This window comes from Bison bison, unplaced genomic scaffold (assembly GCF_000754665.1).
Source record: "Bison bison bison isolate TAMUID 2011002044 unplaced genomic scaffold, Bison_UMD1.0 scf7180017864032, whole genome shotgun sequence".
Taxonomy (NCBI): Eukaryota; Metazoa; Chordata; class Mammalia; order Artiodactyla; family Bovidae; genus Bison; species Bison bison.
In genome coordinates, this window is record NW_011494604.1 from 2139883 (window position 1) to 2157748 (window position 17866).

Consider the following 17866-nt stretch of genomic DNA (forward strand, 5'->3'; position numbering starts at 1 on the left):
GGACAGCTAGAAGCAGGAAATGGCTGGGGTATTTCTCTGACCCTCGTGTTGGGTCTTCTGCTTGGGTCGGGAAGAAAGACTGTAGTAGTAGACACAGTCTGCAGCTGCAGAGGAGGCAGAGATTTTTGCATTGAGGAGACGCAGAGATCTGGAACTGGGTGCAAGTCAGGAAACCTGACACCAGAGAGAGGAGACCACAGAAGAAGATAAGGCTCTCTTTGTAGACCATGTACAAAGGAAATGTTCAAGAGGAAAGCAGGTGATTAAGAATCCTTGTGATAGAATAATCGGAAAAATTATAAATTACACTTAATGTTCCTTTGAAGTGGGCTACATTGGGACTTCATGCTTGCATCTGTTCTTTTTAAATTTTTATTTAAAAACATTTTATAAAACTGCTTTTTTTTCCACCGCAGCTAACATTTAGGACCCAGAGCCCAAGGCATCTACTGCCACCTGGTGGCAGAATACACCACCTGTGGGATTTGAAGTTGACGGGGGGTACACATTGATTGAAAACTGATTCTGCAGCCAAAATATAGAATCGTAAAGTATTAGAGTCGTTAGGGATCTTATAGATCACGTAGTTTTGCTTCTAATGAAATCCAATATCTTTTCACATAGACTCTCTTACTTGAATGCCTCCAGTAACAGGAAGCTCATGATCTTGCTCGACAGACTGTTCTGTTGTCATTCATTCTATTCTATCAGAGTGTTTCTTCTTTTTATTCATGTTTCATAGGTAGAATTACCTGTTTTTATTTATCCTAGTTTTTACCTCTGGAAAAACCCAAAATAAGTTTGCTTTGTCATCTGCATTATAACCCTTCAAATATTGGAAGCAGCCTGTCTGGCTCCCCGTGATCTTGTTTTGAGGTTAAACAGTTGTGGTTCCTTCAGTCTTTATTCTGAAGTTATGCTTTTCAGGCTCCCTATAGGCATTTCTTTCCTTTAGCTGCTTTCTACTTTGTCAGTGTCCCTGCCTAATTGTGCTGCCAGGCTTCAATCCAGCACAGCGCTGCAGACTTGATCAGCTGAGTGATCCCTGGTCCTTGCAGGCTGCCTGGGCACCAGGCTTCAGATGCATTCTGGGTAGTATGAAGTAGCTTTCTGCAGTCTGACAGTGCTGACCCCTCTTACATTTGTGGTGATGGAAAACCCAAGAATTTGCGTCCTTCCCCATATTTTTGAACTTTTTTTTAAAAGCTAAAAGCAAGACTTGACTGTAAAATGAAAGCTGAGTCACATAGTTTAACACAATACATTCTCAATTTTGGATGTTACAAGTAAAGTCAAAGGCCCTTTTTACTTCATACCAACTTAATTTCTCCCTGGAGGTAGATCCTGGTAGCAGACATCAGGGACTTTCCAGACCTTTCCATGTATTTACATATATGTCTGTCTATCTGTGGAAATTTGTAAATATCTCTCTGTGTATATATGGCTGAGGTTAACATATAGGGCTTTTATATCATTTTGCAACTTTTTTTTTTTTCCATGCAATGACATGTCTTGAAAATCTTCCAGATAGTATTTCTCATGGTGGATATTCCATAGTTGTCTTAGCAATTCTTCTATTGTTTCTTTTTTAAATTTTTTACCATTATAAACAGTGCTGTAGTGAACATTCATGAACAAGCATGCACATAGGCAATTATTTCTCTAGGGTAGATACAAAGGATTGGAATTGCTAAGCTGAGTAATAGGTACATTTTTTAATTTTAAAATGTAGATTTCATGCATAAAGCTTGCCCTTGTTAATTTTGGCCTAGTGTTCAAATCTACTGAGATAAATTTATTTATTGATTTTGGTCATCTCTTACAGTATTAACCTCACTATACCAGTTTTGTGTCATCTGTCCATACCATCAGGCATATCTTTCATCTTGTCATCTTAGAAACTATTTTCTTTTTAAGTCAAAATGCAGCAGTCAAGGGAAGAGCTTTGTGGCTACCACCAGAGACCTGTATCCTACCCAAAGCTCACTGTATTGTCCTAATAAACACTCTTAGGGTTCTGCAGTTTATCTTCAGTAATCCCACCCAGCTCTACTCTTATCCTGTTCATTTTTCACCATCTTATCTGTAAGACTGCTGTGGAGGACATTTGCCAAAGGTTTAGCAGAGATCCAGGCACATACTTTATGCTGTTCTCCTGCCCACCCACCGTCACAGGCCTGTCATGGAGGGAGATGAAGATGATACGCATTGCTCAAGATGAGAGTTGTTTAAAGTATGTGCGGGAAACACTTTAATGGGCAGTGCTTGTGTGTACCTCTGTGGAAGAGTACTTTCCATCTCAGACATACTAGGAAAACACAAACTATCTGTTATCAAATTACCCTTCTTCCATATATGTTCCCAAACCAGTTTTGGTCTCCCAGGGAGACTGTGTCTGGTGGCAGAGACATAGCAGCCTTAGTGATCGGCTCAGTGCCTTGGGTTATATTTCCAGTCTTGTTCGGAGATATACAGAGATGTAATCACATGGACACATCCACAGGTGCAGGTGCATGGACTTGACACACAACCATGGACACGTGTTTTCTCTGTTCAGTTCTTGTAAAAGGACCTTGTCTGAGTCACAGGCCTTTTTAGCTTAATCTACCTTATTCGTAAGAATGATGGAAATGATGAGGCAGGTAATTTCCAACTCACTTTTACCTGGCTTGGAAATTTGTGTTTATGATATGCCCACAGACAGTCCTCAAGAGAAGAGGGATGGTGGGACCAGAGTCCTGGAGCGAGTGATGAAGGCTGCAACTCTGATGTGCAGTCACATTGCTGCAACCACAGGGCAGTGGTCCTTGGAGGCTCCCTGTTCCCCAGGCTGGGGTTTGGGAGCTCTGTTGCCCTTTTGGTGGTGGCTAGGCTTTGACTTTTCATTCAGGAAAAGAAGCTCATTTTTAGGGCATCCAGTATGGAAAACATAACCTCAAGTATCTATGATGTAATCTCCAAGGAAAAAGTTGCTTTGGCTTTTTCTTACTATAAGTAGAAATTCTATTTCCTTTTCTTTGTCAGTGGGCCTGAGCTGTTAGAGGCTTCTGGTAGAGTTACAGCCAAGTAGATCTCCAAAATCCCACAGCCATCTTTATTTGTGGGATGGGATGGTGGTGGTGTCAATTCTGGTTCAGAAGAGAAAAATAGAAGGAACAACAAACACTCCTTTTACTCTTGATGTTTCTTTTCCCTTAAGCTGATAAACAAAACAAAGGTAAAAACATAGTGAGAAGTGCAGAAGGGAAGAAATGATACAAAATGAGTGAGCTGTTCCTCATTTGCGTGCTGCAGTGTTCCTTTACCCTGGACACGGCACTGTGCTGGCATAGCTGCTAATGGCAGGGGGGAGTCGGGTGAAATACAAAAATGCACCAGCTATGGTCTCTGCCCATAGGAGTCTACAGTCTGGTGAAGATAGTCTGCAGACAGCATGGGCGCAATGATATGACCAGTGTTGCTCTAGGAAGATTTTGATGAATAGTACCTGGGTAAATAAACCACCCTCATAAAGAAGAATCTACCTTTTGTTTTTCATAGGTCTTGCAAAGCTACATTTATCCTTCCAATACAGGGAAAATAAATAGAATCTTATGTTCAGGGCTTCCATTGTTTGCTTCAAGTTAAACAGACCCACTCTGGGCAAACCGTATTTCCCTTCAAGAACCACTTCTTCCCTCTGGGACCTAGTGATCTCCTGCCTTGGGCAGGGCTGCACATACCCCTTGTTTTTTTCTTGAGTTACTGGTAGAAGGTAGAAATTCTGCTTTTCATACTGTGAGTTCTTGGGGAGCCCCTTGGGTATCCTGCTCCTTCCTATATTTCCAGGCATAGTCCAGGATATGACATAGAGTGGGCACCTACTTAATGCTTGTTGAATAAATGAAAGCTTCCCTTCTTCTATTCCTCATTCATTCACTCGCTGAACATATGTTTATCAATTGCCTTCTCTGTGACAGGCACTAAGGGATACAGAAATGAACGGACCTGGTTGAGGAGACATACAGACAACTGGAATTACAGTCTGATGTAAAATGGATTTAATATGACACTGAGGAAGAACAGAGTACTCAGCTCAGCTGGACGGGGCAGGGAAGGCCTTCTAGAGACTAGAGAATTGCACAGATAGCTTAGATAATGACAGATAGGAGAGAATATTCCAAAGCTTGGAAGAGCACATGCAATGGACTGAAATAGCTATCTGAGATGGAGTGCGGAAGCTGGAAGTTCATAAGAATAATATTAATCATGAACATGTATATATTACTCACGGTGTGCCAGGTACTCCTTTAATGCTTTTGTATTTGTTAACTTATTTAAATGCTATCATCATCCTCATTCTACTGATAAGAAAACAGATGTACTGGAGGTGCAGTACCTTGAGCAACCTCGCACAGCTAGTCAGTGGTAGGCTGGTGTATGAAGTCTTAATGGTAATACAGCATTTAAGCTTGGGTAGGGGTTGGTCACTGCTTCCCACTGGGAATCCAGGCATGCTGCTGGATATGGACAAGCCCCTGTGATAGCACTGTGCTTGGAGAATGTCTAGTGAAGATGGTCAGGACTTCTGGTACATCCTAATTCTCACGTCTGCCTCCATCAGGCAGACAATGAGACTTCCCTTTGTTGCTGTAGATGGTTCATTGTGTCTTGTCCTCTGTGAACAGACTGAAGAGCAGAGGGTCCTCAACTTCCTAGGGAGAATGGGCCTGGGCCAACAAAGAATAAACTGTGTATGGCCAGATCGCAGCCTCCACGGTGGACTCCCATCCCTAGTGAGGGAGAGGGGGAGAGAAGAAGGAGAACTGGTATAAAGACCTCTACCCACAAGCTGGATACCCTCTCCCGGTGCTTGGCCACTGGATGTGGCTGTCAGGGCTACAGGTGGTGAGGGATGGGTGAGGAAGAAGAAGATTTTAATTGGTCACCATTAGGCCCCTAGAGAATGGGCCTGAAAAGAGGTGGAGGTATTGCTTCTGCTTGCTTTCTTCCCGTTTTGGAATTGAGTGATCCACCCCAAAGCTGAGTGCCCCACAGGCCTTATGCAGCCCCTCCCTGTGGCAGATTGTGACCCTTCCTCCAAACTCGCTCAGGCAGACCCTGCTCAGAGGGTTGTCCTTGCAGCCTCCTCACAGCCTGCTGCCACTTGCTCAGGAAAAGTGCAGGAACTGCACGTTGGTGCTTGGAAAAATTAATGCTTTCAAGATGAGCTCCATACAGCCTTAGCACGTCTGTCTCTCTCTCACCAGCTGAAAAGCAAAGAAGCATTCTTAGACAATTACTCCCCGAGGGAGCCCAAAGACTGGCTTTGTTTATTGAGTGTTTTTAGTTACAACACGTGAAGTTCTGTGATTTTTTTGGCTTTGGGTTTTTCTGGTTTTGGTTGTGGGGATAGAGAAGATGAGTGAATTCCCAACAAACAGGGCACTTGGACTGTTCACAATTGTGAAGGCATCTTCTTATGTGGACACAGCTGCGTGTCCTCGGGTCAAGGAACTCGGTAAGACCTGACAGATGGAACTCAGTCTCTGGGCTGGCACTGTACCTGGATGTTTAGAGCCTTCTATCTGCAGCTGTTTGGGACTCCTTCCCCTTCCTCAGGCTCTCCTTGCTTTCACCCTGTCTTCTGATAGACACAGCCACAGTCAGCTGTCACCTCCCTTCACCCTCAGCCTCCCTTCCGTCCTCACCCCCTAAGTGACAACACTCCCAGTAGAGACAGTGGTTTGAGAGTATCCATGTCGGTGAGTCAGAGCCCACTGTTCAAGGGCAAGGATGGCAGACTTGCCCGTCTGCCTGCCACGGCTCTTCCAGCCTCATCTTGGCAGCATCACTAATTGGCAGTGCCGCTCTTTCCACATCCATCCTGTCTGTGGCCTCAGTGGTGTTTTTTTTTTAACTACATAGTCTCAAAGATATGTATTGATACAAGGGGAAGATAGTAGCTGTTTAACACAAGCTCTGGACAATTACTGCCTCTGACCAGAGCTGGAACTTGATATGAAACATAGTTGCCATCTCTGACCAAAGTCCCACAAGGTGTCTAAGTGGCTGATGGCTGAGTGGGCTGAGAAGAGGTGGGTTGTACTGAGTGCTCGCTGAGGTCACAAAGCACCTAGCCCATCCCTGTGGTGAACAAGGAGTGGTGCGAAGTGTGGGATGAACTGCCTTTGCCAGTCAGGGGATGGGCGCATGAGTCCAGGGACTCGGTTCCGATGGCCTGTGGGTTCTCTGTGGATCATCTCACATTCAGGACCCTGTGAGTGAGAAGTGAAGGAACTTGCTGTCCTGGCCCTGAGGGAGCTCTCATTTTTCATAAAAAGCCTGAGCTGCTACTTCAGTCAGACTAAATGCTTTCAAAATTACCAAAGTAATGAACGCTTATGGTAAAAAGTTATAAGGATATAAAACTGCGTAAAATATAATTCTCTAACCACTTACTCCCATCTCCTAGGGATAATCACTGTTAGCAGTTTGGTAAATGTCCTACCGGAACTCCTTTTCTATGCACATACTCATAGTGTCTATGTGTGTATTTATATTCTATCTTTTCTCACAAAAAAATGGACTAGTACAAATTATTTCAAATTATCTTGCAAATTTTTTCTCCCACACATACAATATATCATGGACATCCTTAAATTGTCACTATATATAAAACTCCTTGGAGAAGGCAATGGCACCCCACTCCAGTACTCTTGCCTGGAAAATCCCGTGGATGGAGGAGCCTGGTAGGCTGCAGTTCATGAGGTCTCTAAGAGTCGGACACGACTGAGCGACTTCACTTTCACTTTTCACTTTCATGCATTGGAGAAGGAAATGGCAACCCACTCCAGTGTTCTTGCCTGGAGAATCCCAGGGACGGGGGAGCCTGGTGGACTGCCATCTATGGGGTCGCACAGAGTCGGACATGACTGAAGCGACTTAGCAGCAGCAGCAGCAGCAGCAGCATAAAACTCCTTGTCCTTTATACTGGTTTCAAAGCGTAATGTAGATTGTATCAATAATTATATCAATTTATTTTACTAGTTCCTTATTGTTGGATTTCTAGGTTATCTCCAGTTTTTTCTTGCTAGTTTTTACAGAATATACTGAAGCATTTTTGTAATTGTGAGAGTTTTATAAGTAGAATTGCTGGAATTGAAGGTTGTGCACTTTATAAATGTTGATAGGTACTGCCAAATTAATTTCTAAAACCACTATATCAATATACTCTTCTGCCATGTTATGTATATATATTTTCCAATCTGATAGGTGAAATATGGCCTGCTTTTATGCTTTTATGTGCATTTCCCTGATCATTAGTAGTAGAAGTTAGCATCTTTTTACTTTTTATCGATCATTTGTGTTTCTTTTTTTGTAAATTTCCTGTTCATGTTCTTGACTCATTTTTATAGTAGGTTTACCTTTTTCTTTCTGTTTTTTTGAGAGCTCTTTGTAAATTTGAGATCTTAATCTTTTATGTAATGTTTTGTTGCAATGCAGCATATATTTGTCTCCTAGATTATCTTTTAATGTTGTTCATATTTTTATAATTTTATATATTCCTTTCTCCTCCTGAAGACTTAAAAAATCTGTGAATATAATACATTCATATTGCTCAAAAATCAGTACGGGATCAAATATGACCTTATGCCTATCTACCTAATCCACTCCTTCCATAGGTAACTATCAGTGTTATTTCTTGTGAATCCTTCCAGTGCTGCTTTTTGAAAATATAGGCAAATCTGAATCTGTACTTATTATACCATTTTATTATCGAAAGTGGGTTAATACTAGCTTCGTTGTTCTATACCTTGCATTTTTAGCCCAATAGTATGTTTAGAAGATATTTTCGTATCTATTTGTGGAAAACTATCATTTTTAACAATTGCCGAGATATACACCTCAGTGGGCTTTAGACTTTTTTTGCTTATGTATGCCCTAAAAGAATATTGAAAACTATATATTCCCCTCATACATCTAAGTTGACATTAAACATTTTTTTAAACCATAAGTTTAAGTGGTTGCAAATAAAATATTTTCTAGCACATTGTAGATTATAAACAGGCTTTAAATATGTTTTCTTAAAAATCTGGGAGCTGCAAATTTAGTGAATTGGAAAAGGTATCTCTCATTGTCAAAACAAGTAGCCAAATCAGGTATATTTACTTCCTATAGAGAAAATCTGTCTCTTTTTTTTTTAAATGCAAGCAAGCAAGTTAATTAGACATCCCTATGACAATTCTGCCTTCAGAATTCAAATTCTAAGATAGGTAGATAGGTAGACAGACAGGTATGGTCCTTAGACTAGACGTGCTTTTATCTTCAAGATGAAATAAGGTACAGTCCTTTTCAATACTTCCTTGTGATCTCAGCCAGTCTTGTGGCTTTAACTTGTCTCCAATCACCAATGACCCCCACCTTCATTTATCTTTACACTGTGACAAACCACCCGCAGTCTTAGTGACTTACACCAACAATTTACCATTTCCCTGATCGTGAGGACCGAGTAGGCAGTTCTGCTTTACGTGTGTCTGTCACGGTGCTGGAAAGGCAGGAAGCTCTAAAGTGACCCCACTCGTGGATGGCAGCTGGCATGGGTGGGGCTGAGACTGACTAGCTGGGCTTCTCAGCCTGGGTCCTAGGTTCTCCTTCATGTGGTCTTCCCATGTGGCTTGGTCTTCTCTCAGCATGGCAGCTAGACTCCAAGAACAGTTACATTTATTCTTGACTCCATTATCTTAAAATGTTCTTTAAAAAGTTAGGTACAGTTCAAGGGTCAAAATTCAAAAGGTTTAAAATGATATTCAGTGAGAAGTATTCCTTTCAATACTGTTCTCCATCCCCTGTTCTCCTTAGGTGACTTGTATATTCCTTCAGAGATTAAAAAATGCATATATGTGTGTTGAGCTTTGTGTCTTGCCTAGGAAAAACTTCCTACCCTAAGACTGTCCGTTTTTCTTCTTGGAGTTTTATAGTAGTTGTTTTTTGACATGGATATCTTTAGGCTTTCCTGTATGCATGCTGTGAGGTCAGGCTTGATGGACTTTTAGGGAAGCCAAATCATTGGCATTTACTACACGGAAACTATATCAAGGAACTCCAAAAAGTTCCCCACCTCCTCAGTCCTGAGAGTCATCCACGTATTTCATGTGGACATAGTCAAAGGACTTTTTCTAATTGACTCTCTCTTGGATCTTTGCAACCTGTGTTAGGGCAGAGGGAAGAAGCCAGATGAGCTGGGGCATTTGGGCAAGTAAGATGTAGGAATCTGCCCCTCCTTGAAGGGCCGGTGGAGAGCTGGGGGATTTGGAGTCCTAACTTGTCCCTAACTCAGCACTTCACAAGGTCCACTTGGCTTACAGCTATCCTCAGAGGCAAAACTAACATTGTCCTTTTTGTTATAAGCTGGTGTATTTGTCCATTTGGATCCCATGGATTGCTAAGTTCAACTGGCATAAGCTTGTTGCCTATTGTAGGAGAATGCACCTGCTGTGTTAGGTACAGTACTTAATATTTCATACATGTTACTTTGTTTTTCCCTCGTGCAGGTTGTTCAGATTTTGTAAGGTCAGCTTTATCTTCATCCAAAAGATGAAGAAACTGAGATTTAGGGAAGTTAAGTGATTTGCCTCAAGCTGCTGCTGCTGCTGCTGCTGCTGCTAAGTCGCTTCAGTCGTGTCCGACTCTGTGCGACCCCATAGACGGCAGCCCACCAGGCTACCCCGTCCCTGGGATTCTCCAGGCAAGAACACTGGAGTGGGTTGCCATTTCCTTCTCCAATGCATGAAAGTGAAAAGTGAAAGGGAAGTCGCTCAGTTGTGTCCGACTCTTAGTGACCCCATAGACTGCACCCCACCAGGCCCCTCCGTCCATGGGATTTTCCAGGCAAGAGTACTGGAGTGGGTTGCCATTGCCTTCTCTGGCCTCAAGTTACTAGTCAGTTAGAAAAAGACTTGTGATTTGAACTCAGTTGGTCTGATTCAGCTCAGGCCCTTTCCTAACTTTAGCAGGCTTCATATTAACTGGATAAACAGATCATACAGGGATTAGTTCTAGAATTTATGGGAATTGGTTATTTTTAAGAACCATAAGCAGAATTTATTTCATGAAAAGTAAAGTGATCATGGCAATTGATTCTTTCTTTTTAAAAATAAGAGTCAAGGAAGAGAGAATTCAAATTGGCTACTGTGTGTGTGTGTGTGTGTGTGTGTGTCTTTTGGGGTGGGTGTCAGGGCATTCCAGTGAGTCAAATATTCAGATGTAATAGTGGATTGCATTATGGAACAAACACAAATTATACATTTTCCAAAAAATAAAAACCCAACAATTATATAAAAAAAAAGTTTAGTTCTAGATATATGCTAGTCAAAATTTAGTATTTGTTTGATGATACAGTGGGCTCTTTTTGATCCTGTTGAACTTCATATTCAAGATTATCAACCGCAGTTGTCGTAGTCTGGTGTATTTGTATCTGACTTTCCTGGGCGGATATGCTCAGGGGTCTGTTTGGAAAAGCTCTCAGTGGATGGAGAAGGCGTGGGATGAAGAGAGAAGGGAGAGGATTCTCGACACTAAGGGCTCCCCACAGGTTGAGTGAGGCATGCGATTTCAGCTGTGGTGACTGACATCTTTAAGTTTTTCTAAATCAATAAACTGTGGCAATTGAGAGGAGGGAGGAAGAGTTAAGAGAAACCAAATGTTGGGGGGGCAAAAGGCCCCCAAACCTAAGGACCCTTAGGTCACTGAGTCACACCACCTTGATTGATGGGTGAAGAAGCTGCTGTTAGTAGAGGGAATAGGGAGGCACCCCTGCCAGGTGTGAGGGAAACAGAGGAGGCAATAATAAACTCTTGGATTTCTGGGCTTCTGGGATCAGGTTCTGAGGTGTCCATTCTATTTATTGTTTTATTGTTTTCCTCAAGAAGAACTACTTTATAATTTAGGGGTTTGGAGAGGGCAGTCAACTATGTTCTTTCTGGGTAGGAAGGTGGGGGATTACGGGATGAATGAGGTAGGCAAAGGAGGCACCGGGTTCCTTGAGTTGCCTTCATCAGGTCACCCAATAGCACGTGCCCATGGAGCTAGGGAAGAGAGTCATGGACCCTCCTCCTTGCCCCCAACACACCCCACCCCTGCTGCTTATCCAAGGCCTGGACTTCCACTCCCCTTCCTTTTTTTTTTTAAATATTGAATAAATTTACTTGTCATTCTGGATCATAATTTGTACAAACTAAGCTTTTTGACTTTATGTACATATATGTATTCCGACTCTTTGCAATCCCATGGGCTATACAGTCTATGGAATTCTCCAGGCTAGAGTACTGGAGTGGGAAGCCTTTCCCTTCTCCAGGGGATCTTCCCAACCCATCCATTGAACCCAAGTCTCCCAAATTGCAGGCAGATTCTTTACCTGCTGAGCCACAGGGGAAGGCCAAGAATACTGGAGTGGGTAGCCTATCCTTTCTCCAGCAGATCTTCCCAACCCAGGAATCGAACCAGGGTCTCCTGCATTGCAGGTGGATTCTTTACCAACTGAGCTATCAGGGAAGACTATACACACACACACACACACACACACACACACAAATCCTCAAAAAAAAAAAAAAAAAATTTAGCATTCCCAGTGATGGTAGAAATATACTATTTTTTCCCAATTCCCTTTTTAAAAAGTTGATATTATAGTTGACATACAACAGTGCATTATATTAGTTTCAGGTGTGCAACATAATGATTTGTATATGCTGTGAAATGATCACCACAGTAATTCTAGTTAGCATCTATCACCACACATAGTTACAGATTTTTTTCCTTAGATGAGAACTTTTAAGACCTACTTTCTCAGCACCTTTCGCGTATACAGCACAGTGTTCTTACCTGCAGCCTTACCACGCTGTGCGTTGCACCCCCATGACTTGTGTATTTACTATAGCTGGGTGTTTGTGCCTTTTGACCCGCTTGCCCCACTCTCCGTTGCCCACCTCTGGCAAACTATCAGTCTGTTCTATTTATAAGCTTGTTTGTTTTTGTTCTTTGTTTTCTTTCCTTTGATCTAGGGCATTATCTTTTGCCAAAATGTAAATACTCCCGGAGGGTCTGAACACTAAGCTCTCCTTGTGCAGACCTTAGAGGGGTTGAGATTATTTATCGTAATACTTTTTACAGGCCCAGGATGGGTGAGCTTTGAAAAGGCATGAGGGCACGGCTTGGTTTTTGGGGCCAGGGGTGGCATGCTGTGGAAGGAGAGTCAGGGCCACACGGGTTCTGGCGATTGGTAGGGGAGGAATAAGTGCTCTGGGGAGGTGTCCAGGAGGGACTGCATTTCCCTGACTTAGCGATTTGGTGTAGAGCCCAGTGTGGGGAAGGGCTGTGTGACGTTTCCAAGAGCTGAGGCTCCCCCAGTCGAGGGAGCATTAATGATCCCAGAGGAGGTCGGAGGTGAACACGGATGAAAGCCACACAAAAGCAGGGCAAGGCAGGCTAATGAGCTTCCGCCTTTAGCTCCTGCCACCCGGCCTGATATTTGAGGTGACATTTAAAGCCATTGTACAGATGAATGCTCTCTGGAGCCTGTGGAGAGAGGAACCTGATTCTCAGCCTCCTGGCTGGCAGCTCCTCAGCCCTGCAGTCTGGGACCCTCTACTGGGCCTTGAAGGCCCCTTACCTTCCAGGAGACTCTTCTAACTCCGCACTCCGAGGGTGTGTGGGGAAACAGGGTACTCTCTAGAATTTAACTGGAATAGCTCAGTGAAGTAAGAGAGGAGAGCAGGGATGGAAGCAGACAGATCCCCATTTCAGACTCATCTGAGGAGCTGGTTAAAAATGCAGGCCTTGGGGAGTGAGACCGAGTTACCTGCCTGGATAACCAACCCTCTAAGGTGATTCTGCTGCCCATTAAACTTTGAGAACCTCAGAGATAGAGAATGAACGAGGTTAGCTGGAAAAGGCCTCTTGGGAGAAGTGGGCTTGAATTTCAGTGTGACAGGTGATAACCTGTCTTAGGTGCTGGCCTCAGGTGTGGACCTAGGAAACCTGTTCACCTGGGGACACTCAGCTCTCACAGGAGAGACGGGCCGGTGTCCGTCCCATCCATGGACAGCATTGCTGAGAGTGTGTTGTCACAGGGCTTTACTTCTCCATTTGGGTGCTCATCGCCAAGGGGACAGAAGTGGTGTGGGAGGTGACTGAGGATGGTGTCTGCTGGAGTGTGTGATACATGTTGCAACTGAAGTACAGCTTGCAGGGCAAAATGGCAGCCTGGTGGAGCCCACTTCCTCGGGCAGAGATAGTCTTCGCTCTGCTATGCAGACTAGCAACACTACCACCTTCCCTGGTGAGCTAGCCCGTGTGTCCCACAAGCCAGCCAGTGCCACTGTGGGAACAGTGGTCATCATCCCAGGAGATGGGTGGGAAAGCTCTGGGACATGACTGCTTCTCCCCTCCCTCCGTGCTGCTTGCCTTCTGCTCCATACACTTGTGCTGGCTCTATCTGATTGGGAACACAGTGTTTCCATGTTGGGGCGGGCGGATAGCAGGAGAAAGAACAGTGCCACGTAGGAAGAAGGAACAGGGAAGAGAAGGGAACACATCCATGTTCTGGTGATCGTCCAGACAGGCATCAGCCCTCTGGGATGGGTGGGTTGTTGCTGGCCTGGAGATGCTCCTTGCTTCTGAGAATGGGTCCCCGTAGCACCAGCCAGGTGGGTTGCAGGAACCATGCCAACAGGAATGACCATGCTTGCTCCGACCGTGATGAAAGAAGGATCGGCCACAGGAGTATTGTTTAAGACAAAGCGACAACAACAACAAAACCTAATAAGGCCCCTTCCTGGCCAATATCCCGTCCATTCTAATCGCACTGCAGCTAAATGGCAACTGTGACAGCCTCTTGGAACGTTGTAGTCATCTTCTGAAGGGGCTGCATTGAAGCAGGCTTATGAGGCTCTGTGGGAGTTGGAGAAATGAGCAGTGGTGGACCGAGGAGCTCCCGGGAGCCCAGCGTGATGGGCTGAAGCCAATCTTTAGTGAAATTGCTGGCTGGATGGGTTCATCCTGGGCCTGACCCCACAGGTGACGCTTATGTTCTTATGTTTACAGTTTGTGGGGGCAGCGCTTGCACCCATGTTGTTAACATCTTTATTCCCCCTCTGTCTTTGAAAACAAAGCTGTGTGGAATGTTTGGCACTTGATTACTGGAAGGAGGGGAACAGGGCCAGCTGCCTTCTCCGGGCCCGAGAATGGGACGTGGTAGAGTAGCATTAACCCCGTCGGAGTATTCTAGTTCACACAGCTCCCACACGGTCACTGGGACTTTCTGCCTCACAGGCAGGTGCTCTTTTCAAAGCCTATCTCTGTCTGGGTCTCCTCAGACCCAGGTGGGAGCCATGTGTGCATGCCTCCCATCTCGGATTTCTCCCCAGTAGGGTTGGACAGAGCCATTTTTGGCATTCTTATTTGGAGACTGCTCTTCCTCGGCAGCCAGAAGCCCGGAGCCAAAGAAAAAAATGAAAGGCTGTCACTCAGTAAGAGGCCACACGCAGGCCCCCTCCTGAGCCTGTGCTTATGGCCTGTCGGCACTGCCCTAGGGTCCTGCCCTACTGTGAGGGCCTCCACCTCTTTATGAAAAACATCACACTTCCCCAGAGAACAATCCAGAGCCACAGAAACACTTTGGGAGAGACAGACGGCACACACTTCTTCAGCCCAGCCACCAACTAGGTATTTGACCATAAGTCAGTTATTTAACCTCTTGGCATGTGGGTTTTCCCTTATGTACACTGGGGAAAGTGAGTCCCATCCTACAGACCTCACAGGGTGGCTCAGAGGCCCGAGGGAGAAGATGGATGTGCAAGTTCTTTGTGAGCTTGAAAAGTACTGGCCACACCTGAATGATGGAGCCTGCTATTCATGAAGGAGGGGGAGGCTAAGGGTCACTGCACTTCTCTCTGGAGAGAGAGGAGGAGGGGTGTGCATTCTTGTGTTAACTACAGGCTGGAGTCTTGTCCATTTAAGGTAATAGTAAAATAACTCTAGGAGAGCCGGTGAGGTAGCTTCTGGGTGGCGGGGTGTGCTCGGTCCCAGTGCTGCTCTTCATGAAGGAGCCACGATGCCGTGGTGGAGCAGGGGCAGGGCCAGCCTGGAGGAGACGTGGCTCTGCTGCCTTCTCCCTCTCCCTCCTAGCTCCTGCCCTAGGCCAGGCCTCCTCCTCAGTCTGAATTCTGTCGGAATCTGCAGCCTGTGTCATCTTGGAAGCCTGAGCCTCCAGGAAGAGCTGACGCTGAGGAGGCCTGCTCCTGCCGGCTTCCAGATGGAGACCAGGAGGCCTGGGAGGCCAGCATTTCTACTGGAACAGTGAGAAGACATTGCTGGCATGGCCTGGGCTGGGCGAAAGCAGCGATGCATGTGCACATGGCTGCTGGGTAGTTTTTAGGCTTGGAGTCCAAAGTGGTTCTGGACCTGGGGTCCTCTTGACTTCACTTATGCAAACAGGACTTCTGGTCACCTGGGAGCACAGCCTCACTGGGTCAGCAGCCAGCATCCTGTAAAATGGGTTCCCAGCAATACAAGGCCAGGGTGCCTGTCATTCTTCCACAGGCTTTAGGTGGTGCCCAGGGACTGAGGCCTTTGTAGTCCACTCCTTTTCCTAACTTAAAAAACAAAACCATGTGGCGTGCACAGACATTTGCCTCTTCACTCATTCAGTTAGTAAATACTTAGGCACTTGCAAAGTTCAAGACTCTTCAAGGTTCAGTGATGATCACAGAGCAGATCCTGTCTTCATGGAGTTTGTGGCTGAGTCAGGAGATGGGAAGGAGGACCAGGGAAGGCCGCCTGACTCTGTGGCTATGTGTTGGTAAAACCAGGAAGACTTGGCCACAGTGAATACTTGGCCGTAGGATGGCCATGCTCTGGACAGGAAGACCAGGAGCCATTCACACAGAGGTGGGAAAGCATGGGATGTAAGGGCTATGGGAGCTGAGGATCTGGCTAGAGGAAGAGGGGTTGGAGCAGAAGGGGGAAGGAGCCCTTGAGCACCACCATTCACCATGTGCTGGACCAGAGATTTTAGGTCCTTCCCTTCTTGGGAACCTCACAACAGCTCAGTGAAGCAAATACTCTTCTCTCTAGTTCCCAGAGGAGGAAGCTGGGTTGGAGTAAAGTGATCAAGGCCAGGCAACTGTTAAGTGGTAGCAGGATTTGAGCCCATATCCATGTGACTGGAGTCCATGCTCTCTCTACTCTAACAGAGGATCCACAAAGGGAGATGGAGTCTGTGGCCTTTTTCTGACCACATGGGTCCAGCAGCCTTGGGCCTGGGGTGCCTGTGGTTTCCACGGAATAAGGCAGTGAGGCTCTGGCTCTTGTAGGCTGGCCTCAGAGTCCAGGATGGCTGAGTTCCTGGCTTCCTATCCCTGTCTCCTGTTAGGAGAGCCACTGGCCTTTGGCATGGGAGGCAGGGGAAGCCAGGATGGCAGGAGATCCTGGAATGACATCTAAAATATGACCTTGACTGTGCAGTTTCATTCCCAAGACCACTTCTCTGCTCCCTTCTTTGTGAAGGTGCTCCCTGGTGCCCTCCCCTGCGTCTCTTGACCTCCCTTTGGGCCCCTGCAGGCTCGGTCTGCACCAGGCGGCAGTGTTCCGCACTTGTTCCTTTGTTGCTGTGAAACAGGCTCCCGGCACAGTCAGCCTCTGTGTGGGAGGATTGGTGGCTGTCTTCGCAGGCAGGCATTTGCTTCGAGCAGGCTGCGCGCAAGCCCAGCGTCAAGAAATTCCGGCCTCCTCAAGTTGGCGGTGGTGGGACGAGGCTCTGCTGAGGGGACTGGCTGTGAAGGATGAGTTCAGGGGGGGATGACGGACCGCTTCTGGGAACAGTGGTATCTTTGGTATCTCCGCTTGCTCCGGCTGCTGGATCGAGGTATTCCTGGGATGGGGGGTGGCGAGAATGGACATGAGAATGTGTGTGCATGCGTGTGTGTGTATAAGAGACAGAAGCAGAAGGCATGCATATACACACAGCTTTCTGACACAGACAGACAGACAGACACACACAGGAAGACACAGTAGAGGAGGGAGCAGAGAGCACGGAGAGAGAAGAGGGAATGAAACAGATGAGTAGCCAGCCCATAGAAAGTAAAAAAAAAAAGTAGCTGTTTTTCTGGGGATGTTTGTGACCCAGCTGGGAATCAGGAGCCCAGGGCCATTTGGGAAGCACGTGTATATTGGGACCTCATTTCTTGTTGGGTTGATCGGCAAACTCAGAACTGTAGTCAAAGGTAAGCTCCATCTTGCAGGACTCTAGATGGAACCCTGAGCAGTGCAGCAAGAAGAATAGTCCCTGAGCAAGAAGCTGGGGGCAAACACATGCAGGCTCACGTCTCAGCTCTGCCACCACCAGTTCTGTGACCTTAAGCTGATTTATGAGACCTTTACGAGCTTGTTTTCCCATCTGTAAAATGGGCGTGGTGAGACCTATCTGCTGGGGTTGTTGCAGAATTCTTAGTTCATTCATACCTGTAAAACACATGACATAATGTCTGGTGCATAGTAGGTGCTCTGTAAGTGTTCATTTCCTCCTTACGAGGCCCCTCAGCATCGTGGAGCTTGGCATCTGTCTGGAGGACAGCTGCCTTTGTGGGTTATTGGTGAGCCATACAGAATTTGCAGTTAGTGGAAACGGAAGGGAAAGTCTGTTTTATTCCTCAGGTTAATCTGACCTTAATACATTTTACCATCAAATAGTCATGTTATTTAAATCTCCTGTTAATGTGATGCAAATCCAGACATTCTGTTGTAGGGAAAAGCCACTGTTAATTTGGTTGAGTAATTGATTTTTTTTTTTTAAACAATGTTGAGTGTTATTTTTAAAAGTGTTGGCTCCTTT

General features: G+C 45.6%; 1 protein-coding gene across 5 annotated transcripts in view; it reads left to right on the plus strand.

The window, feature by feature from the left end:
• The first annotated feature begins 14588 nt into the window (after positions 1-14588).
• KALRN (kalirin, RhoGEF kinase) overlaps positions 14589-17866 on the plus strand; it is a 626732-nt gene continuing 623454 nt past the window's right edge. For all 5 annotated transcript variants that reach the window (XM_010834276.1, XM_010834277.1, XM_010834274.1 and 2 more), the window contains exon 1: positions 14589-16900. In XM_010834276.1, the coding sequence (XP_010832578.1) occupies positions 16834-16900 (67 nt within the window). In that variant the 5' untranslated portion in view covers positions 14589-16833. The remainder of the gene's footprint in view (positions 16901-17866) is intronic.